The 25,659-nt window shown below is 35.2% G+C and overlaps 2 protein-coding genes across 2 annotated transcripts in view; one reads left to right on the plus strand and one right to left on the minus strand.

Moving 5' to 3' along the window:
* Positions 1–18,059, minus strand: part of LOC142983125 (endoplasmic reticulum metallopeptidase 1-like) — a 30,955-nt gene extending 12,896 nt beyond the window's left edge. Inside the window, exons 1-9 of the mRNA XM_076129968.1 lie at positions 17,854–18,059; positions 8,893–8,964; positions 7,223–7,276; positions 6,093–6,209; positions 5,041–5,221; positions 4,160–4,321; positions 3,278–3,405; positions 1,233–1,331; positions 361–505 (exon numbers count right to left, since the gene is read on the minus strand). Coding sequence (XP_075986083.1) covers positions 361–505; positions 1,233–1,331; positions 3,278–3,405; positions 4,160–4,321; positions 5,041–5,221; positions 6,093–6,209; positions 7,223–7,276; positions 8,893–8,964; positions 17,854–17,910 — 1,015 coding nt within the window. The 5' untranslated portion in view covers positions 17,911–18,059. The remainder of the gene's footprint in view (positions 1–360; positions 506–1,232; positions 1,332–3,277; positions 3,406–4,159; positions 4,322–5,040; positions 5,222–6,092; positions 6,210–7,222; positions 7,277–8,892; positions 8,965–17,853) is intronic.
* Positions 17,996–21,052, plus strand: LOC142982970 (uncharacterized). Its single transcript, XM_076129725.1, has 4 exons — positions 17,996–18,006; positions 18,410–18,603; positions 20,521–20,613; positions 20,878–21,052. The coding sequence occupies exons 1-4, from the start codon at positions 17,996–17,998 to the stop codon at positions 20,949–20,951; spliced, it is 372 nt and encodes a 123-aa protein (XP_075985840.1). The 3' UTR covers positions 20,952–21,052.
* Positions 21,053–25,659: the final 4,607 nt, after the last annotated feature.

The raw sequence follows: 25,659 nt of genomic DNA on the forward strand, positions 1-25,659 counted from the left end.
GGGAAAAATACTAAGTCAAGGAGAAAATATCAAGGGGTAGTTGATTCCAAGAGGTCTTTTGTATAATAATATACATATTTTTCACCCAGTCACGAAGGTTTAATACGGGTATATAATATTTTTTGTAGCTTATTAGATGATTGGTAAAGACGAAAAATATAATTTAATAGATATAATTTAAATACAAACCTAAAATTTTTAAATGTAAAATATAAAAGCATATTTTCTTTCAGTAAACTAAAATGTTATTCAACATTTTAAATAGTTTCCATGATACACTGGTTTCACCCTATATAATATTAGTAATATTCATTGTCCTGTTTTCATCTATTGCAAATGAATAATATTAAGATTACATACCATGTATGTCTCCAAAATCTCTGAATATGCGAAAATCCGTATCGGAGGGAATAATTCCAGTGCGGAACATGAACTCGGCGAGCGCTTGAGCGGTGGGACGACTGGCCGTGCGACTGTACGCGTTTAACACTCGGGGGTCTGTCACCTAGGAAAAAGGTAATATTTTAAAGTATTACTTATTACTATTTTTTTCAAAAGTCAATACTGCTTGTATGAACTATGGCTCCAAGTGGTGGTGCATATGACTGCTTCAAGGAAGTAACGGTACTCGTTACAATAGGATAGATGACTACCAGTCAAATCAACATCGCTTTATGAAATGACAAAAATACTTTTTTTTTTTTTTTTTTTATTTTTTTTTTTTTTATTTTTTTTTTTTTTTTTACAACTCCCGCACTAAGAATTGCTCTTGTGTCGCGGGGACTTTTACAAACATACAAACAACGGACACAAAGCACAACCAGACCCGAAACAATTATTTGTGGATCGCACAAATAATTGCTCCGTGTGGGAATCGAACCCACGACCTCCCGATGCAGTGGTATCGGCGTGGTGACCTAAACCACTGCGCCACGGAGGCAGTCAAGTATAGGAATACGTAATAGTGACGTCACAGTTTCGTATTTTCGTTGGTATAAAATGAGTGCCTAATAAAATGTTTCAGTCTATAGTAATTACAATTTGAACACTATTTACCAGCGGACACAAATTACAACCAGACCCGAAACAATTATTTGTGGATCGCACAAATAATTGTCCCGTGTGGGAATCGAACCCACGACCTCTCGACGAAATGTAGCCGCGTGGTGATCTAAACCACTGCGCCACGGAGGCAAAATTGGCTTTCTATCTTTAAAAGTCTATCAACTTACTTGAAAGATAGTAGGTTTTCCATTCATTCCTGCTGAGTCTAAGTTGATAACTGAAACCACTCCTTTTGCCCATTCGTGTTGGAGAAATCCGTGGGCAGCCTGTAGACAAACAAATACTATAATAAAGAAGGCGCCCATAGCCAGTTGCGCTCACCGGTCGGTAAACGATCTGTGTGTTCAGCAACCTTTGGTGCGGTCATTCTATAGATGGGTAACCGCATATTGCTATTTGAGCTGGGCGTCTCCGTGCTTTGGAGGACACGTAAAAAGTCGGTCCCGGTTGTTGTCAATTAAGATTACAGTCGTTAAGCCACGTTAAAGGCCTTCGGGCGGCTTGAACAACTTTGACACTAGGTTGACCACTAACCTCATCATGAGCTATCGATTGAATAATCCTAACATATTAGGTCGGGGAAAAAGTCTTTTCGCATTTTAGTATGTATTAACTTGTAATAAAATCTCTTCGGCTTCAAGAATCACAAATGAGTACACGGTTCATTAGGTTTCTTTCAGTGAGCTCGTGAGGTACAGAAATATCGAGCTTTTTTGTGTAGAGAAAGGATTTTATTACAAGTTCATACATACTATAATACAAAAAGACTTTTTCCCTGACCGAATACTTTCACGTTTACAATATTATTTTATTAGTAAGATTATAACAGATATCAATGGATAATTAGCTAATAATACTAATGTGCTTAATTAAGCTCAGGAGGAGCTCGTGGCTTAGTTAACAACAGCCGCGCGGATCGATCTCTGAGGTTAAGCAACGCTTGGCGAGGTTGATTTGTGGATGGGTGACCATCTTATACATATCGAGTTCCTCCGTGTTTCGGAAGGCACGTTAAATTGTGGGTCCCGGCTGTCAATTTCGAAGATCTTTGACAGTCGTTAACAGTAGTCAGAAGCTTGAAAGTCTGACAACCAGTCTTACCGAAGGGTACCGTGTTATCCCAGGTAACTGGGTTGTGGAGGTCAGATAGGCGGTCGCTCCATGTAAAACACTGGTATTCAGCTGCATCCGGTGAAACTGGAAGCCGACTCCAACATAGCTTGGAAAAAAGGCTAAGCAGATATACTAATGTGCTTAATTACTTTATCTTAAATAGTAATCAATTAAATATTACGTAATTTGACGTGTAATACTGTAATCTGTCTAGTTCTTTGAAAATACACTCACGTTTTTCGAAGCTTATCTCGTTGTAAAGTTATGTTAGATATCATGTCTTTCAACTTAAAACTATTTTTAATGTTTTTGTCTGTTTGTCTGTCACTCTGTTACGGTAAAATCGCTGAACCAATATTGATAAAATTTTGCATTTAGATAGACCCGTGACTAATACTAGGTTGACGACTTAAATAAAACTTAATTTTAGCATGAAATGAATGTTATTGATTTTTAAATTTCATCCAATTATTATTGTTTTTTAAATGTATTTATATCAATGGATAATTAGCTAATAATACTAATGTGCTTAATTACTTTATCTTAAATAGTAATCAATTTAATATGATGTAATCTGACGTTTATTACAATGACTAGTCGTGCCATGCAATTTCACTCACGTTTTTCAAACGTATTTAGTCATAGTTATGTTTGATAACAAGCCTTATAAATCTATACTAATATTATAAGTGAAATAGTCTGTCTGTATTTAACTTTTTTGTTTCTTTTAATTTAAGCGAGACTGCAGAACCAATTTTGTAAAAAAATTGCAAAGAGATAGTTGAAGATTCGAGATTACACATAGATCTACTCTAAGATCCAGTTAATTAAAAAAAAGTTTATGCACGTGAGCTACACTCTATTAAATTTCTTCCAAATTAGTTCAGCCGTTTTTACATGAACGGAAGCATATAAGACAGGGGTTCCCAACCTTTTCTTAGTCCGGGACTATGTAAGTATTTTAAAAATAAAGAATTTATTTCATCCTGACAATTTTAAATTTTAAAATCATTCGCAAACCATATTTTGACTTCCACGGACCACTGGTTGGGAACCACTGATATAAGTTAAGTATATAATAATATGTGTATGTATTTACCTGTAAACCATTCTCTTCAGCGCCGTTAAACAAGAATATAACATTGTGCCTCAACTTAGATTTTCTTTTTGATAACTTTGATAGTGATTCCGCCATTACTGCGCAAAATACTGCGTTGTCTGATGCACCTGAAACAAAATACATAAGCTTTATTTATTTATATATTATTTATTTACAGTCCAAACTTGACTAACGTTCAGTATGTTTTATTTTTTACTGAAAAACAGCACATTTCATTTTTACTCTATAGTTATAGACAATATTGTCTATGTTAGTGAATACTGTGGCGATTTGGTGAAAGAAGTGAAACACATAAATAAGTTTTGGAATTCTAGATCCACAATACATAATATAATAAAAATCATATGCTGTATGCTCTATTTTTTAAAGAAAGTCTACAATTTAATGTCAATGTTTTCACCAATTATTACTATTTTTCCCCACGAGCTAAATTTTAAACTGTCTAGGAGAGGCGTCCATAGCCAGTTGCGCTCACCGGTCGGCAAACGATCTGTGGGTTAAGCAACCATTGGCGCGGTCATTCCATAGATGGGTGGCCGCATAGTGGTATTTGAACTGGGCGTCTCCGTCCTTCGGAGAGCACGTTAAAATTCGGTCCCGGTTGTTGTCTATTAAGATAACAGTCGTTAAGCCACGTCAAAGGCCTTCGGGCGGCTTGAACAACTTTGACACTAGGTTGACCACTAACCATACGAAAAACAACAATACTGTCTAGGAATCCTCGAAGTTTGTTTGTTTAAAGTACGTGAAAGAAACGAAATACTAAGGAACTTTGTGAAACGAATGTACGAACTATTTAAAAAAACTACTTGTCCTAAGTAGAAATTGATACGTCTATTACAGAATTTTGAACTCTCTTACCTAGCGCAAAGGGTACAGAATCATAATGACAGTTGACAAGTATAGAGCTGCCGATGGTGCCGTTGCTATGGAAACCGCTCTCTCCCTCTAACACGGCGATGACGTTGGAGCAATTCTGGTAGAAGCTGAAGAACGGAGCTGATACTCCTAAGTGGAAGTCACCTGGGTGAAAGAAAATAGTTTATTAACAGAAATACATAAAATTACGTCTTTTCCCTCATGGAGTATGAATTATTGACCGTTTGTCGGTCTTGCGCAGTGGTTAAGGTAACTAAGCTACTAATGCGTGGGATCGATTCCCATATGGAATAAGGGTTTGTGAGGTCCGCCCTTCCACCCTTTGTGTCCGTTGTTTGCATGTTTGTAAAACAAGAATTAGCAGTACTAAGTGCAAAAGTTGTCTTTTTAAAAGAGAAAAGACCAAAGGAAGCTTCTGCTAGATCATATGTTATTGACTGTCTTACAAATACAAACATTCATAAATTCACGCAGTTTTCTCTTAGGAGTAAGCAGAGAGACCAGAAAGCGCCACTTGGAACGATCCTTACAAACTCCCATTTGTTTAGTTCACATCTTGTCACTCAGGACAGTTACGAGTACTACTGTAAATCTATACTAATATAATAAAGCTGAAGAGTTTGTTTGTTTGAACGCGCTAATCTCAGGAACTACGGGTCCGATTTGAAAAAAAAATTCAGTGTTAGATAGCCCATTTATCGAGGAAGGCTAAAGGCTATATATCATTACGCTACGACCAGTAGGAGCAGAGTACCAGTAAAAAATATAACAGAAACGGGGAAAAATTCACCCATTCTCTCTTATGTAACGCAAGCGAAGTTGCGCGGATCAGCTAGTAATAAATAAAAACGTTTTCAACTCACCAGTTACCATCTGCCAGTCAGTCCTCACAGGCAGCGTGCCTTGCGACGCCAGTTCATCGACCAGCTCCTTCATTTCCTGCGTCTTTTGTAAATGGTACACCGTGCCTGACACCCTCGGCTTATCACCCACTATGCGCTGAAGGTAGCGTAGTGCTATCTCTTCACTGAACGTGTCTGAGTTCTGAAAGACAAGGATTCTGTTAGGTGAGGTAAAGCAAAAACCAGATTTAGTCTTTGAATGCTAAAATTTGTAGAAAACGGGCTAAAGAATAGAAATTTAACTACTTAAATTCTTAAGAAAGCTTACGATTTACCAAAACTGAATAAAATTACGTATTTTTCATTTTTTTAATAAGTAATTTATTGAGGGCATGCTATCTCCTACCCGCGCTTGGCCAGCGTAGTATCTTCAAGGCTTCTAACCTAACCTAACCCCTCGCTTGTTTGGGAGACCTTTGCCCAATTTGGTAAAAATATATTTTCAAACAAATACGACGCTAATTTTACTAAAAGTCTCTTTATTACCATGAGACATTTCATAGCTCAAACGGTGTTACCGTAAAGAGTTAAACTTGTATTGTCGTGTTCAATCTATCTATACTAATATTATAAAGCTGAAGAGTTTGTTTGTTTGTTGGTTTGAACGCGCTAATCTCAGGAACTACTGGTCCGATTTGAAAAATTCTTTCACTGTTAGATAGTCCATTTATTGAGGAAGGCTATAGGCTATATATCATGACGCTACGACCATTAGGAGCGGAGTAGTAACGAAAAATGTTACAAAAACGGGGAAAATTATGATCCATTCTCTCTTACGTGACACAAGCGAAGTTGCGCGGGTCAGCTATACAAAAATATAGCAAAACACTCTTAACTTTTGTTTTATTTGTTGAAGAAAGGCCGCGAGATGCTACAATGTATTCTCTAGAAAATAAAGACGTCGGGTAATGACACAGATATCGAACCTGCGACCTCGCAAAACAGCCTATTACGCAATAACTTTCAATTAAATTAATACACAAAATCATAAAACATAAATGCAACAAACTTACATCAACCGGCAAGGAAGCCTGTGTGACAACACTAGGCATGCCATCTTCAGTGAGCTGAGTCAAGTACCCCAGCAGCAAGTACCAGCCGAAGAGTAGCACCAGCAATGTGCTTGGCACCTACAATATAAACACTGTTTTATATCTGTCACAAGTGATGAAAGGATTGTTAAGCGGTTGACACGAAAAGCGTGTTTTTTAGAGGCACCGTTTATTCTTGTATGAGCTGTTATTTTTTTTTAGCTGAAATTTATTTTTAATGTTGCAAATTTGACAGATTACTCAAACATTATTTAATTATCTGTCAAAAACAGGCAAAACGTTTTCTATTTTATGTCAAATACCGCCAAAACGTAAAATGATTAGGTACTCAAATAAAGTTATCTGATGGAATTATTTGTCATTATAAAACCATTGTCAAAGCGTTTCTTTTAAATTAATTAGATGCATTTCAAATGTACCTAATATATTATGGCAGCTCTATGTTAAAGTATTTAAGCAATTGATACAGAGACAAAAATATATTAGAAGCGTAAAAAACATGTTTACCTAAGACACAAATTATATTAAGAAAAACGGAATATACAAACAAACAAAACAAGTCCATATTATTTAGTCAAAACACACACTTAACACTTAATAAGTACAAAATGTACACACACAAACACATAAATCCCAAAAAACACAATAATTAGTAAAAAAATAGGTTAAAATAATCAAGAAAAAGTATCGCTAGTTAGAATATTAGAAAATGAATGAACTATGTAGGTTAGTAATGTTTGATAAGAAATCACTTTAATAATCTGTTTTAATTAAAAAATTCTTATACTACTTCACTGAATAGATACATAATTAAAATCACTCATAATAATAAACATATTTTTCTACGTTAGACGTGTCAAATACGAATCAAAAATGTGCAAAAATCTATGTAAAAAAAAACCCACAATTTCTATTTCATTACACACTTATTTTACTTACTCAATACACGAAAATAAACTACATAAAATAATAAAAAAATCACCAACATTTACAGCCACCTTTATTCACTACAAACCACTATAAAGTTAATCACCACATTTAACCAAAACACAATCCCTGTACGACACATAATCCCTAATCCCTCAACTTACAGATTTGACTGGCTCATACAAATGCTTGCCTTTCCTACCCATTGTGTGTACTACCTAAAAATGCACAAACACATTACATTATATACACACTAATTGTTTATCTACTTTCTAGTAATTATCTGTCATGACCTACACTCGTAAAGGGGATTTTTTCGGCATGTTTTTTCAAATATAGTAGAATAAGCCAACATTATCGGGGATTTTATTAATGAAATTGGGACAACGATATTTGAAAACTCCCGGGCTATTGACCCAATTAGACATTTTAACTAATATGTTTTTATATACTTAACAAAAAACAAAAATTTATATAGAAAGATCCTGCAGTAATTATTCAAAAATACATATTAATTAGTTTTAATATTCCAGATTGAGTAAATCCCCGGGAAATCCCGTTGGGAATACACAAAATTACACTAGCTCTAAATACAACTGTAGTGCTAAAACGAATAGCCTAATCCTTAAGGATTATAGTCCAATTATAAATGTATTTAACCCTGTAAAAATATCCTGGAAATAGCATAGTTATGTATAAAATCCCCCGGGTCACTCACCGGTTGTGTAGGGATTCTAAATCTTGACAAATGATCGTGGAAAAGCGTTATTTTGTAATGATTACAATGTCAAATACAGTTTATAATATACAATGCGTTTTAAAATTCTTTACGTAACTAATATATTTTACTTTAAATCAATCTTCTACATTGATACAGGAAAATCTGTGCCTTTGACATGTTTTCAAAAGAAAAATATTTTCAAGAGAATTGATTTCCTTATTTTCTTGTAAAATGGAATGATAGTTAAATATTAATTTCTTAAGTAAACTAAAAAAGTACAAATTTAAGTATATTTTTGGACTATTCAGACTTTTCGGTGAATATTTTGACCTTTGATAAAATAAAAACCAATTAAACAGAGGGCAAAACGTTGTAGAAGTTAATATATATAACAAATAATACGAGTAAATTATCAATTAGTAAAATTATTAATAAGCATTTCTTCATACCATTATCCAAGTCTCTTATTCACTCAAATCCAAACAATTTGAACACAAAGTTATGCACAAGTTTCATAAACGCACTGTTATTCTCAACTGTATGACATTGTGTGATATTATGTCAAGATTAGTCATATTATTATCTTTTTGTATGTATTTCCGTGAATATGATAGTGTCAGCATCTCAACAGATGAAGTACTGTCTGTTGAGATAAGCGTTGAAGTAAAGAAGTATAAAATAATTTTGTTGTGAGACTTGAAAAAAAATACGTACAAGAAAAATATATACTTAAGTAAGAAAAATATATATTAAGCGTTATAGTCGGTACATCACGCTAATAATGCCCAAAGCAGTTGGCAAAAATGAAAAAAATATCTGCATATAGTTTTGATCCGTTGTTACTAGGGCCGGGACAAAAAATTCTCCGGGCTCCTATGGGAACATTCCAACAGAAATTTGAAAAATGCATAACAGGGAATCGAGCCCAAGACTTCATATCAGCAAAATGCCCTTCGGCTTGAACCACACAGCTCATTTAAAAAAAACTTTACCAAAATATTTTATACTATTTTCTTTTTTTCAAGTCTCACAACAAAAAACCAAGTCTACAATGCTCTCATACGTATGAGACTTGGTTTGTCTACGTATAAGTAATGAATGTATGACATTAACCCGTTGCCAGGGCTTTTCTCCTCGTCCATCGTCGTAATCGCTCGGCACCCCCACGTACTCATGAATGTGTGGCTGTAACATTTATAAATAACATAATAATAGAATTTATACATACAAATAATAACAAAAATACTTAAAAATTATCGATTTTCGCTATTTTTCGGAAGGTTTGAGCGAATATCGCTAATTAGGAAGCGATTTTCGCTACCGATGAATTCAATAGCGTATTTTTACTCTCATTATAAGCGATTTTCGCTATCCATATAGTCAATATCAATATGCTAATTTTGCGTTAATTATAATATTTTTTAACACCATTAGAAGCGACTTTCTGTATTGTATTCAATAAACGATATTCGCTATCGGTGAATTCTGATGGCTATTCGCTTTCACTTAACCAAATATTATTATGTAGTCTTTGCCATTGCAGTAAGATGCAAACGAGTTTCGCTATTACTGTGGTTAGTCATGAGTTATGAGAGTGTGTTATTATCACACGTTATATATTATTTTACTTATTTTTTTACAGGTAGACATTTTTAAAGCAACAAAATTGCGTAAAACTGACATGTAATTTAGAAACTCACTGCGTTAACGAATATCGCTTACTCTTATGAAAAGGCCTTTACAAAAAATTGTATTGAAACAGATTTAAATATACATTTTAATAAAAAAACTATATACTGTGAATTGAAACTCAGACTCTATAATATATCTTTATCTACTGATAAATCAAATTTCCTGATAAGGAATCTAAAAATGTCAGATTACAATAGTAAATCAATGGCTATCATTAGAAGTTTTATCATAAAGATTATTGACAAGCTGAATCATACAGAACTATAGTTTAACAACTTAATAATAATGTTTTCCTGGTCGATATTCGGCTACGACGGCCAATTCCATTGAAATCAGCCAACTGTGCAGGACTTTGTTTATAGTGGCCAAGTGTGTGCACAATACACAGGTACACTCTCTATTCCTTTACTCTCATAGTCTGGTGGGACGGCTAAACCGACACGACCAGAGGGAGGTCAGGCGCAGAAACGACGGCTTAACGGGCTCTCCGAGGCACCTAGGTCTATGACCTCATCTTCCTAACTCTGGGCAATTTCTGAGAAATTCTTATCAGAATACTCAATAAATACTTTTCGCCAAACCCAGGATTCGAATCCAAGATCTTTTGCGCGGCAGTCGCATACTCTACCAATCGCACTAAAGAGGCAGATATGTATAATAGAAAGCCTTGTACGCAAGTTTCTTAACTGTTGGAGCCATAATATTATAGATTAAAACATCAGTGACCCACACGCTTATGTAGCTGACGATGACCTGATAGAAATTAATTTAAATTCGTACATGCCAAGGCTCTCTACAAAGTTGTCAATCTATAGTAATCATGTGAACCCATCTAGACAACATGAAGCCTGTCATAACTTCAGGGCCGTAGTAGTAGACTGGGCGGGATTTGAACCCAAGGCGACTCTATTACAAATCTAAGTACCTATATTACTTATTATACATTTAATTTTAACAAATATGCTTTAGGACCTGTGACTGTATATCGATTTAAGTAGCACCTGTTCTTTTACTGTGGGTTGTGTAATGTACCATTCTTTGATAATTGTTCCACTGTAAGTACTTATATTGAAAGAGGAATAATGCCTTGAGTTCTACCACGCTAAGCAAGTCCGAATTACGGTAGTGGTATTCATTATTAGAAATCTTTAAAGAAATATGGTTTTTACGTATTGTTATTAACCTCATAGCAAAAGAAAACTATTCCTAATACGCACATAACTGTGAAAAATCATTGGTCTGTAGCTCGATTCTCTACTACTATCGACAACCGACAACCAGCTTGTCATCGAGAAATTTTGTATAGAAATCTGATCAGCGCCTCTGACGGGCGTCGTAGAAGCTATTTTGGCAGTACATTCTAAATGTCAAAATTTCGATACTCGATAGTACCTACGGACTGTACAGAATCGTGCTATAGTTCTTAATTGTTATAAACCTATATCACTTTGACTTATTCTTTACTAATAAGGGAGGCGACGATTTATTTTTCGGTAATCACTGCTTTAGTAAGTAGGTATTTTATTTATCTTTGATCAACGCCCTCGGTTCACATAGAATGTTATCAGTTAAAGATAAACAATGAAGGAGTGTTGTGATTTATAAGTTAAACAATGGACGCACCTCGTGCGAACTAACCTTAACACGATTATTGTTTTAACGGAATTCTTTAGTAATTATGTCTTACTGACTGATATTAGCCAGTTCCAATTAATCATTAATTAGATTGAGAGAACCTTAACTTTTTTATTTTCTCTTCGAAAGAATACCCCCGTACTTCGAGGAATATTATAAAAAAATAATTAGCGAAATCGGTTCAGCTGCTTCGAGATTTGCGCTTAGCAACACATTTTGCGATTAATTTTTATGTACCTATAAGATTTTATCATATGGTTATTGGTCAAAGTTGTTCAATCCCCCCTAAAGGTCTTTCACATGGCTTACCAACTGTTAGCATAGTAGACAACAATTGGAGCCGACTCTTTACGTGCCCTACGAACGTAGAAGCCCTGTTGAAATACCACTGAGCGGTTACCCATCGGAATTCAAATAAATCGTACAGGAAATTCAGAAATTTTCTAAGTAAACATGTGACCACAAAAACTTGGAACGTCGGAACACAATCTAGTATTTTCAACAGTCATCAATATTAGGTGATAAATCAAATACATTATCTTGAAAGTTAACGAACTGATACCCACATGTCCGGCGTTATCTATCTTTAAACAACGGTTATCTATCCACGTATTGTTCGATAGATTAACTCGGTTATACTTTAATCCCATTACAACAGGTTGGCTTAACGTAAGTAATTAATTGATTTTCCCCTAATTGTAATTATTTGTGACATTTTCCTTGTTTTCGTGGTCACGTTTAATGTCAAAGTTGATTGAACAGATTATTAATAAAATAAGGATTAATTTGGTTAAGTACTTTGTTTGCTATTTACAGTGATTTTGCTTGATGTTTCGGCAGAGAATACGTTGAAGCGGTTGGGAGTATCACTTATTAAAAAGAGATGACTATATTTAAATATACCTCCTACTTTTTCGTTTACTAGTTAAACCGGCAAACAGTTTCTTTATCATCTAGTGTTTTAAAAAAATTACCTGTACCTATAAAAAATCTACATCTTCACCCTCATCTAACAAATTATATACACAAAAAAAAACAATCATGCAGTTTCCGAGTAGTTCGACTACTGACTATATATATGTAAACTATGGTTTGAATTATCGCATCAAACCCCTTCAAGCCACCCCGAAGACTTCAAGTTTTGACATGACTTTAATCATAGTCGACAACAACAGGGACCGATTTTTAACATGTCATGATAATATGACTCATTTCATCGTTTCTTGCATTTGATATTGATCAGATTATTCACTTTCGTTCTTAATAAATGCGGAAGTTTATTTTGAGTCATAAAAATACACGAAGCCGGTATAAGTGAGTAAATATTACGGAAATGAATGGAATGATTGTAATCAATAAATAAATATTATCATTATGTGTCATCACTTTGAAATAACGCATCTAAAACAACAACCTGTATGTACAGTTAGCAGCACAAGTTAAAAGGGGAACCCCCCTGTATTCTGTCTTTGTGTCTCTAGTTTAGCTTTATAATCTCCGTGCGTCGGAGGGCACGTAAAAAGTCGTTCCCGGCTGTTGTCAATTAAGGTAACAGTCGCTAAGCCACGTCAAAGGCCATCGGGCGGCTAGAACCACTTTGACACTAGGTTGACCACTAACCATAAGATTTAAGAAAAATACTCATAAGATATTTTATACGTGACATATGGTTATACTCTATATTCCATCAATTCCATGTAGGAATCAAGCCCACGAGTTCCCGACTTACTTACTTACTGGCGTGGCTACCACCTTAACCACAGCGCTATGGAGGCCGTATTAAAATTTACTCATAATTCCTTGCTGACCGTATTTATTTATCAAATGACACTAATTAGTATTGGGTAATGTTTCACCGTGATTATCTCCTATCAGTCTGAAAGATCGATGTTCACTTAAATAATGAGTCGCGCTATATTTTACATTATCATGCCGATTCATCATCAATTGCCTATTTTATTTATAATCGGGTACAGGATAAATATTGGTAATTTTATGGTGCAAGTAAAATTCCTGCTAAATTGCTAACTATAGATAACATCCTTGTACGCAAAATACAAACAATTGTAGCTACCACTATCGACTTGCGATAACCGGCTAGCTAACGAGATGTATGTCGTAATCGTATGAAAATCTGATCAGCGCCTCTTACGGACGTCGTAGGAACTATTTAGGCAGTTAATTTTAAATGTCATACTTTCGAAACTTGATAGTACTGACTGTAGAGAATTGCGCTATTGATTTATAGTAGTACTAGCTGACCCGCGCAACTTCGCTTGCGTCCAATAAGAGAGAATGGGTGAAATTTTTCCCCGTTTTTGTAACATTAATTACTGGTACTCTGCTCCTTTTGGTAGTAGCGTGATTATATATAGCCTATGTCCATTCTCGGGTATCAAATTAGCTCCATACCAAATTTCATGCAAATTGCTTCAGTAGTTTAGGCGTGATTGAGTAGCAGACAGACAGACAGAGTTACTTTCGCATTTATAATATCAGTATGGATGTATGTAAGTATGTATGTATGGATTAGCTTGTACTCGCTTACTACACGTAATAACACGATTGTTGTTGAACATATGTTTTGTTTTTAACATGTCTCAGATAACAAGGCTTACAGTCTTAAAATATTTTACAGTGATGATCACGTATAATCGCATATTTACACGCTTACTAAACAGATAATGTTTGCAGTCAACCGTGTGATTTGACGTTCAATCAAATTGGATCAGTTGCGTGTATCTATTTATCTATCATTAGCTTTTGCGCGCGACTTCGCCTGCGATGGTTATCATAGTCCAAAAACTTAATAGAGATACTAGATGCAAGACTCACCGCTATCAGTAGAGTTGTAGCTATTTTTTTCAGGAATCACTCTATTTATGAGTGAAAAGCGCATGAAAAATCGTTCAGCAGATCGAAAGTTTATAGCGAACAGACAGACAGACAAACGAGGCGAGGGGTCATTATTTTATACGTATATTAAGTCAAAAAGCTACCAGCAAACGTGGCATGTGTTCGTTCAATCACATCGGAACAAATGCTTGTATCTTGGATCTACTCAAATATATAATGGCGAAGAGTTTGTTCGTTAGAACGTGCTTATCTTAAGAACTACTGAAAACTATTTTTTGGGTTGAATAGTCAACTTATTGAGGAAGGCTGAAGGCAATATAACAGCACGCTATGACTAACTAAATAGAATGGAGCAGCAATAAAAAAAATGTTGTGAAAACGGAAATTTATTGTTAAACAAAAGTCCACACGGGCGAAGTCGCAGGCGTCCACTAGTTGATCTATAATGACTATAATTAAGCATATTATTATGTCTATGTCACGAACAAAGTAATTAATAATGATATTATACGGATATTATACATAATCCCCGGACAATATGACAGGGCATGTCAAATTGAGCCGAGTGATCAATCATTGCAAACTTAATTATTTTTTATATCTGGTTATTATGAGAAATTGCTGTTTTTATTGGAATGTAAGTTTATATCTCTTTCACGCAAATACTACTGAACTGATTACGATGAAAATGTATGTAGGACGGTAGCTGAAGACCCACTTCAGCTACCTACATACTATAGAGAGGACTTTTGAAAACTTCACCCATAAAACCCAGGTGAAATTCTACGCGGGCAATGCCGCGGTCGGAAATCTGGTAACTTTTTGGTTCAATTTGTTTGGAAATTATCTTATTTCTGCCCGTTATACAAAAAATGGCGTAGTGAGAGCGGAAAAATGTGTCGTTTATTATCAAGTTAATACGAAATAAATACTAAACATTATAAATACGAAATTTTGTTTCGTCAGTCTGTCTGTTACACTTTCACAATTAAAACCCTGGACTGATTTTCATGAAAATCACCCAGGAAATAATTGAAGACAAACATGGGCTTGGGTTTTTCAACACAGTAGCACTTTGCCTGACACAGGAATCAAACTCGCAAACAACTTCGTATGAGTAATAACTCATACCATGCAGATTACCTATCTATAACTATACTAGCTGACCTGGCAAACGTTGTTTTGCCATAAAAATTAAAAAACAAAAGTGTCACTTAGGGGCATGAAAAATAGATGTTGGTCGATTCTCAGTTCTACTCAATAGTCAATATGCTTACAAAATTTCATGAGAATCGGTCAAGCTGTTTCGGAGGAGTATGGTAACAAAAACTGTGACGCGAGAATTTTATATATTAGATTATTATATTTATGGCAACAGGAAAATTACAGTGATAACTAACTAAATCCATATCCAGAAGAGAATTATATATTACGAAACAAGGAAGTATTATTATATAACGTTCATATATTTAAATATTTATCAAAATCTACATAATTTACGCAATAAACTGATAAAGGTGACCATTACCTTTAATTTCGCGACAAATATAACAATAAAGATAATGTACAGATAATATACAATTATATATTTAAAGAATTAAATATGTCTGATAATATATAATCTTTTATTCAAGGGTACTGTGTTATTTAATAAGTGCATTGTACTATTACAAGTTTAAGGTCTCGGTCAAAATTATTGTTTTGTAAAAAGAGTATTTGATTGGGTAAGGTCCATAGGCAATTTTTCTTTTTTTTTCTTTTTTTAAATAGACAATTCCCGCATTCAGAATTGTTCTTGTGTCGCGGGGATTTTTACAAACATACAAACAATGGACACAAAGCACGACCAGACCCGAATCAATATTTGTGGATCGCACAAATAATTGTTTCGTGTAAGAATAGAACCCACGACCTCCCGACGCAATAGTTTTGGTGTGGCGACCTAAACCACTGCGCCACGGAGGCAGTCAAAATTAATATTAACTGCACATTTGGCGCAGTGGTTAACGTGATCACCTCGCCGCAATAACCGTAGCGCCGCGTATGGTGGGTTCAAATAAGACCCGGGACAAATATTTGTGTGATAAGCACGATTATTTGTTCTGAGCCTGGTCGTCAATCTATATAAGTATGTATTTAGAAGAATATAAGTATGTTTATCAGTTGTCTGGTTATTACCAAAATAAGTGTCTGCACATTTGACATACCTGCATACATATACATATTTAGTGTTTCTTTTATAACATTAAAGGTCAAATAGTGAATAACTTATGTAAGTTTTCAACAGGTAAATGGAATTCACAAAATCTCAGATACGCATGGATTTCATTAGATGTTTTCCTTCTGGAGGAAAAAAATTATATAAATATTTATTTTGTGATTCAAATGATCTCATCCAGGTATTTCTACATCACAACCTACCTACTTCGGTTTGTCAGCAGTTACCTTTTAACTCATTTAGGTACACCTACAACTGAAAGAGAGGGCTGGCAGAGCACTATTGGTATTATCCAATTTATATTAGAATATTTCTATATCTACAATAGTAGCTTGGAGTTTGGTAAAGTGCCTGGTAAATGGCAAAAGGCTTGCCCCAACTACATAAGGGACTAACCCCCGGTTTCTGAGGTACATTTAGCAGTAGTTTATCTATTCAATAGCATTAGAAATACACTATTGAATAGATAAACTACTGCTATACGTACTTAGAAACCGGGGGTAAGATTGTTAAGGACGAAATGTGGGTGTAATTTATACACCTCTGTCTTCATCTCCGGGTATAACAGGCATGATATTATGTATGTATCTTTGCTAAAATTGTGTAGCCCATATGGCTCCGTCCTTGCTGCACATGTGACAATAATTGTGTAACAGATTGTGAAATAATTATCATTGATATGAACACAACATGAACAGTATCGTGAAGATATAACATCTTATCTTAAAGGATAGAATGTACAAAATATAGATTGAACTAGATTACACTTTACAATACTTTTAATCTTAGATATTTGGGTTGAAAATAGAAAAAGTTATATAATTATTCCTGCTATTATAGTTTGATTTCAGTAATTTTTTTATTATACTAGCTTTTCCTGCAGGGAATTTCATCCCTTCAGATGAAATTTTTAAAAATACTCTCTTAGTGCTCCTTTACACTTCTTAAAGAATCTTCATACTAAATTTCAACATTCTACACTCAGTAGTTTTTGCTGTACATTGAACATCAAATATGGAAGAGTTTTATATTTGTAAATTTCTTTCTTAGTCAGCAAGCAAGTACATTCTGTACTATATTATTATATCCTTTAGTAAGTCAATGTAAATAATGCTTAATTCATTTAAATTTAATTTTACACTATTGATAAGGAACAGCTGATACTTTTAAAATAAGGCAAAATAACTAAGAGATACAGTTGAAAGGTTTCAATATTACAAACACCTACTTTAAAAGAATAGAACAAGTTTATGATTGGATAAAGTTTATTAATAATAAATGTCATCATTTAAAATCTTGTTCACCTTGTAAGAAAATATTTGGAAATACGCTCGTATATATTACCGATTGTTGAATAAAAATCAAGATGGTCATGGTTATCAATTTTTTTTCCCACATTAGTATATAAGAACCCATACTAAAAACTATGATATTAGTTAATTAAACACCTTATTTCTTATCGATATGTTAGTCACAGGTCCCAAAACGAAAAGAAAGTTGTTGAAACTGACTTAAAATGTTTTAAACAAACTTCCCAACTTTATTTAGTTTATAACTTCTTCAAACACATTGATAGTAGATCTAATATCCAAATTATTAGTAATTGACTATATTCCATTTAAATATTCAGTAAAATGTTAGTATTTTCGTAAGTAATATATAAATAAACATACCCTTGCCAGTCGTCCCGGATTCCGGGAACCATCTTTATCGGTATATATACTCGTCATTTTGTAATTTTATCACTCAAAGGCTATATAATATTTAATTATTGTCGTATTATAATAGAATATTAAAGCACTACTTCCTCCAATGATGGATAAAAGGCACTGAAACTGAAAGTCTCGCGTCGCGCTAGATTTTATTCAAACTGTCATTGATAAGGAGTTGACGTTTTTCACTTTGTTTTGATAAACATGACATTAAAATTTGGTAATTGCCACTGATAAAATAAACGATTTACGAATCTGGTAATAAGTATAATATTTTAAAACATACTTATTAAATAACATATTTGTTGCTAATACTAAAATTTGTGCCTCAGTATAATATGTATTGCTTTTTCCATGATTTAATTTCTATTTTTTTTCCACGGTATTATTATTTGCTATTTGCAACACAGATTTACTAACCCTTTAATACTCACCTTCAGATAAAATTAAACAAGTATGGACCTAATAATATTCAAGTTAAAGTCTGATATGTGCTTCTGGCAATAAAATCAATAAGGGCGTCTGGGGATGAGGTACAGGGGAGGCTGGGAGCGTATGTCTGGGGCTACCGATCGGCTTCTTTCTGCCGCTGCCCCTTGTACGAGCTAGACGTTAAACGTAATAGTCCTCGTAGAATTTTTTTTGCTACTAAATTTAAAATACTTAAATCAGATTTAATATTTCATTGCAATTTGAAGACTACAAGAACAGGTAATAATTTTTTTAATTTTTTGTAGAATGTTTTGACCGGTTTTCTTTGTGTTAGCAGTTTGCAGATTTAGGAGGTCCTTTGTATCCCCGTGTACGCAAAGCGAAGCGGCGTCATTCGAGATTTTTGGTATCTACAAGCGTTTAAAAATAGCTGTGTTCTTAAAAACTGTTTTTTTTTTGTTTCAAAGCTACCGGTTACTACAAGCAACCAGCAAGACATGCTGCCCAGTCCTGATCATGAACGAAATTCCTGCACCAACGCTGCTCGCGGAAAACGAGGTATTTTTTTTTATAAAAACTTTTAGTACAGCCTTGCCCCGCTCAGCCCTAAACAAATTATTATTTCTGTAATGATTAATTCGATTCCTGATTTATGTTATGTAATTAACGCATTCAGCGAATTTAGTCCATATTTTTTAGCTCAGTCTATTAGTGAAAAAATTATTTCATTCATAATGTAGGTATTGTATACGTAAAAACTCCAAAAAATGCATAAAAACCGATCTTGTAAATATCGTATATTAAAATGTGTTTATTTTACAGGTATTTCAAAGATGGCGGTCTTCGTTAGAAGCTGTCTACCAAATGCGGGCGTCGTGAAGCGAACAACGGAGGTGTCTTCATAAATGAAACGGGTCTTGATTTATGTATTAATCATCACGTACTCCGCCATGCGGTTTACTGAAGTGAAACAATATGTAATTAGTATTATTTAGAAATAAAAATGTAAAATTATGGTGTGTTTTTATCATACTAACCCCTTTACCTCTTCAACCCTGAAATCAACCCTGGCCTAAACGCCTAAGATGCACTGTTAAATTACTTATGCCTGGGTTCTGAGGCACATTTAGCGGTAGTTTATCTATTCAAACTGACATTTTTATACAAGCTTAAACGCTATATTGAATAACTGCTAAATGCACGTCAGAAACCGGAGGTAAGTCATTTCATCTCAATATGGCGGTCGTGAGTCCGATCGACACCCTCACGAAACAAATACATATTTGTATGTAGTGATTTGTAAATGTCCACGCGAGACAAGACTATTTCTTATTGCGGGACATATAATAATATGTCCTCCTAGCCGATATACGGCTACGGCGGTCAGTTTCATTGAAACGTGCAGGACTTTGTTTATAGTGTCCAAGTGTGTGCACAATATACAGGTACACTCTCTATTCCATCACTCTCATAGTTTGGTGGGACGGATAACCGACACGACCAGTGAGAGGTCAGGCGCAGGACCGACGGCTTTACGTGCTTTCCGAGGCACGGAGGTCTTCGATCTCAACTTCCTAACTCCGGGCAATCTCTAAGAAATTCTTAACAGAAAATCTCAGAGAAGACTTTTTGGCCCGACCCAGGATTCGAACCCGAGACCTCTCGCACCACAGTCGCATATACTACCGACCGCGCCACAGAGGCAGTTACAAGCGTACATAATGTATAGCACGTTAATTAAACAAGAATGTACCTAATATCATTCATATTAAAGCCTATTATGTACTTCTGGCAATAAAATCAATAAGGGCGTCTGGGGATGAGGTACAGGGGAGGCTGGGAGCGTCTGTCTGGGGCTAACGGTCGGCTTCTATCTGCCGCTGCCCCTCGTACGAGCTAGACGTTAACGTAATAGTCCTCGTAGAATTTTTTTGCAACTAAATTTTAAATATTTAAATCAGATTTCATATTTTGTTGCAATTCGAAGACTTCAAGAACAGGTAATTTTATTTTTTTAAATTTTGTAGAATAGTTTTAACCGGTTTTCTTTGTGTTAGCAGTTTGCAGATTGAAGAGGTCCTTTGTGACCCCATGTTCGCAAAATGAAGAGGCATCATTATTCATTCGACATTTTTGGTATCTACAAGCGTTTTAAATTATCTTTGTTCTTAATAACTGTATTTTTTTATGTTTCAGAGCTACCGGTTACTACAAGCAACCAGCAAGACATGCTGCCCAGTCCTGTTCCTGAACGAAATTCCCGCACCAACGTTGCTCGCGGAAAACGAGGTATTTTTTTAATTAAAACTCTTAGAACAGCCTCAGCCCCGCTCAGCCCTAAACCAATTATTATTTCTGTAATGATTAATTCGATCCCTGATTTATGTATTTTAATTAACGCATTTAGCGAATTTAGACCATATTTTTTCAGCTCAGTCTATTAGTGAAAAAAATAATTTATTCATATGTATTGTATCTATAGGTGAAAACTCCCAAAAATGCATAAGAACCCATCTTGTAAATATCGTATATTAAAATGTGTTTATTTTACAGGTATTTTTTCAAAGATGGCTGTCTTCGCTAGGAGCTGTCTACCAAATGAAGAACGGAGGTGTCTTCATAAATGAAACGGATCTTGATTTATGTATTAATCATCACGTACTCCGTAATGCGGTTTACTGAAGTGAAACAATATGTAATAAGTATTAATTTAGCAATAAATATGTAATATTATGTGTGTGTTTTTATCATACTAACCCCTTTACCTTTTCATAAATCAACCCTGGCCTAAACGCCTGAGACTCATGACTTATGCCCGCTTCTGAGGCACATTTAGCGGCAGTTTATCTATTCAAACTGTCAGGGTTATATGAGTTTAAACGCTATTGAATAGATAGACTACCGCTAAATGCACGTCAGAAACCGGAGGTACCTAAGTCATTTCATCTCAATATAGCGGTCGTAAGTCCGATAGATACCCTCACGAAACAAATACATATTTTTATGTAGTGATTTGTAAATGTCCACGCGAGACAAGACTATTTCTTATTGCGGGACGTATAATAATAATGTCCTCCTAGCCGATATACGGCTACGGCAGTCAGTTTCATTAAAACTGGCCATCTGTGCAGGACTTTGTTTATAGTGTCCAAGTGTGTGCACAATACACAGGTACACTCTCTATTCCATCACTCTCATAGTTTGGTGGGACGGATAACCGACACGACCAGTGAGAGGTCAGGCGCAGGACCGACGGCTTTACGTGCTCTCCGAGGCACGGAGGTCTTCGACCTCAACTTCCTAACTCCGGGCAATCTCTAAGAAATTCTTAACAGAAAATCTCAGAAAAGACATTTTGGCCCGACCCAGGATTCGAACCCGAGACCTCTCGCACCACAGTCGCATATACTACCGACCGCGCCACAGAGGCAGTTACACGCGTATAGCGGGACGTATACACGTTATATAATACATCATGTATAGCACGTTAATTAAACAAGAATGGACCTAATATCATTCATATTAAAGCCTATTATGTACTACTGGCAATAAAATCAATAAGGACGTCTGGGGATGAGGTACAGGGGAGGCTGGGAGCGTCTGTCTGGGGCTACTGATCGACTCCGACGGCTTCTTTCTGCCGCTGTCCCTCGTACGAGCTAGACGTTAACGTAACAGTCCTCAGATGAATTTATTTTTACTATTGAATTAATGATACTTTATTCAGATTTTATATTTCGTTGCAATTTGAAGACCACAAGAACAGGTAATTATTTTTTTTACATTTTTGTAGAATACTTAGTTCTAGCCAGTTTTCTTTGTGTTAGCAGTTTGCAGATTGAAGAGGTCTTTGTGCCCCCATGTTCGCAAAACGAAGAGGCATCATTATTCATTCGAGATTTCTTGTACCTACAAGCGTTTTAAAAAAGCTGTGTTCTTAAAAACTGTTTTTTTTTGTTGCAGAGCTACCGGTTACTACAAGCAACCTGCTAGACATGCTGCCCAGTTCTGTTCCTGAACGAAATGCCCGCACCAACGTTGCTCGCGGAAAACGAGGTATTTTTTTAATTAAAACTCTTAGAACAGCCTCAGCCCCGCTCAGCCCTAAATAAATTGTTATTTCTGTAATGATTAATTCAATTCCTGATTCATGTAATCATTTCTTTTATTAAAACATTCAGCGAATTTAGTCCATGTTTTTGCAGCTCAGTATATTAGTGAAAAAAAAAAAAAATTCTGTATTGTATAGATGAAAACTCCCAAAAATGCATAAAAACCTATCTTGAAAATATCGTATATGAAAATGTGTTTATTTTACAGGTATTTCAAAGATGGCGGTCTTCGTTAGAAGCTGTCTACCAAATGCGGGCGTCGTGAAGAGAAGAACGGAGGTGTCTTCATAAATGAAACGGGTCTTGATTTATGTATTAATCATCACGTACTCCGTCATGCGGTTTACTGAAGTGAAACAATATGTAGTTAGTATTAATTTAACAATAAATATGTAACATTATGTGTTTTTTTATTAAACTAATCCTTTATCTTCTCATAAATCAACCCCGGCCTAAACGCCTATGACTTATGCCCGGCTACTAAGGCACATTTAGCGGTAGTTTATCTATTCAAACTGTCATGGTTATATGAGTTTAAACGCTATTGAATAGATAGATAGACTGCCGCTAAATGCACCTCAGAAACCGGGAGATCGTCATTTCATCTCAATATGGCGGTCGTGAGTTCGATCGATACCCTCACAAAACAAGTATTTGTATGTGATTTGTAAATGTCCACGCGCGACAAGACTAGTTCTTATTGCGGGACTAGCAGCCCGCTCTGGCCTCGCCCGATTTACCCCCGGTTTCTCAGGTAGGGGAAGTCCGGGAGAGTTGAACCACTTTTTGTTTAAAGTATCGTAATTTTCTTTAAATAAGACTTAGGGATTCCATTATTGTATTAAAAATTAGCTTATTTATTTGGGATTACTTACGCGTAGTAATTTTATGGCTTTTATAATACTGTAATATGTTATACATACTTCAATGAAAAATGGAATATGAGTCAAGTCTCCCCACCCCAAGGGACACTTGACCAGGGGTATGGGGAGAGTTGATCATGGATTTTTATAGGAGATATTAAAAAATAAACAGCTTAAATCGCATATTTATTTCAATAAACAAAAAAATAAAACTAAAATTATAAAGAAACACAGTTATCTACTGTGTATTTAACAGAAAAACTTCTTATTAAACAATTCAAGACAAAATAATTATTGTATCGTTTTATTAGCACGAGATAAGCTTGGTGGCTTCAGGTGTTCTTAAGATAACTCCTCGATTTCAGGAAAGAAAACCACAAAACCAGTCTTTTCCAGCGGCATGGTTTCTTGACCAGCTTTCAGGAAACTTTTTTGAATTTACTGTGGCGAAATCAGAAGCTAATTGCATCGCTTGCTTTCTAGTCAGGCCGCAATGCACTTTACTGCCTAATCTATACATATAATAAAATTATAACAACCTCATGTCTGTACATTATAGATATTAAAGAAAAACTAAGACGGATCTTCATACAACCAAGAGAAGCCAAAAATATGATTTAAATACGCTTTTCACGCAAAAACTTGATGATTGAAAATTTTGATGATTTTTTTTTGTTATATAGTCCTCACTAACATATTGGCTATCTTTTTTTATTCATCCAATTAACCTGTAATAAAAAAATAATATTTAACGTAATAAAACAAGCAAAACACAAACCAAACACCAAAATCTGTCACATAAACACTGTAGAGGGAGAGTTGAACCCCTGAGCATGTCTCCCTACCTCACCATGGTGCAACTCTCCCGCATATACTACATCGACATAAATCTTGTTTCATAAAAAACTATGAAATCTTAGCGAAAAAACACTAAGCGTACGTCAAACTATAATAATCAGGCTACATTATAGTAGCAATACTCAATACATACCTCTATAAACACCTCCGTAATCTCAAAACGCTAAAAATAAATAAAAACCACTTCGCAATAACAAAAACACCTTTTCGAACCTGATAGCCAAACAAACAGACTATTGAAAAAAATGGTTGCGTGGTTGTCAATGGTCTCACGCGTGCTACCAATGACCGAAATGACGTTTCATTAGCGTGTAATTTAAATCGAATTTTTAAATGTGGTTCAACTCTCCCACCTGGGCAAGTCTCCCGGATTCCCCCTACATTTGCGAAACCGGGATTTAAACAATTAAGTATTAAAAAAAAGCTTTACAACATTTAGACATAAACCTTCTTCTTGAATCACCCTATCTATTCAATCAAACAAATATCAAATCTGTAACGTAGTTTTTAAATTCTAAGCCTAGATACATTTAGACATAGGGACAGACGCGGGAAGCCGTTTTTGCTATTTACTATGGAGTGGTTATCAAGAAAGAAGTATAGAAACTAAAATTATTGATATCTACTTAACCTAGACGCAAGTAGTTAAATATATTACAGTTAGAAAACCGACTCAACTCTCGTACCTTGCTAATTTTTGCAGTCGATAACTGTCTAGCAGACACAAAGGTCAGAGGGGTGCCTACGTACCCCTATGAAGGGTTTATTAAAACTGACCAATGGGCATAAAGAAAGGGTGATTGCCGTCCCAGACACTCTGGTACTCGGTCGATATATCGTCAAGTTATTACGCATGTTGTATTTCAAAATATCATTTCAATAATTAGATAGGTACCTGTAATTTTTATTAATTTGCTTTATTAAAATTGATCCATAATAACTAATACTTTCTGAGTGCTCATTGCGAATTTTGTGATGTTTTTTTTTATTAATAATACCTACTTAATATAACGCTCCACGAAGAAGCTCGTGGCTTAGTTAACAACAGCCGCACGGATCGATCTCTGAGGTTAAGCTACGCTTGCCGAAGTTGTTCTGTGGAAGGGTAACCATTATCTCCGTGTTTCGGAAGGCACGTTGAATTGTGGGTCCTGGCTGTCATTTTCAAAGATCTGTGACAGTCGTTAACAGTAGTCAGAAGCTTGAAAGTCTGACAACAAGTCTTACTTAGTATCGTGTTATAACCCAGGTAACTGGGTTGTCCGGGGGGTCAGATCGGCAGTCGCTCCATGTAAAACACTGGTATTCAGCTGCATCCGGTGAGACTGGACGCTGACTCCAACATAGTTTGGAACAAAGGCTAAGCTAATATATGTAATATAACTGTCCTCTTTTCTTACTCGTCCTTATTCCACGTTAAGCAGGCTGTCTTCTTTCTCAAAAACATGCTGTAGAGAGAGTTGGCCAATGTTTTACGACAGGCCGCCTGCATAAAGGCAACT

Source organism: Anticarsia gemmatalis, chromosome 23, assembly GCF_050436995.1.
Source record: "Anticarsia gemmatalis isolate Benzon Research Colony breed Stoneville strain chromosome 23, ilAntGemm2 primary, whole genome shotgun sequence".
NCBI lineage: Eukaryota > Metazoa > Arthropoda > Insecta > Lepidoptera > Erebidae > Anticarsia > Anticarsia gemmatalis.

What these genes read in the sequence shown, in the direction of transcription:
- LOC142982970 (XM_076129725.1), top strand. An exon ending in TTTGAAGACTACAAGAACAG is followed by an intron (nt 18,604 to 20,520) that starts GTAATAATTTTT and finishes TTTATGTTTCAG; the next exon opens with AGCTACCGGTTACTACAAGC. An exon ending in CGTTGCTCGCGGAAAACGAG is followed by an intron (nt 20,614 to 20,877) that starts GTATTTTTTTAA and finishes TTTATTTTACAG; the next exon opens with GTATTTTTTCAAAGATGGCT.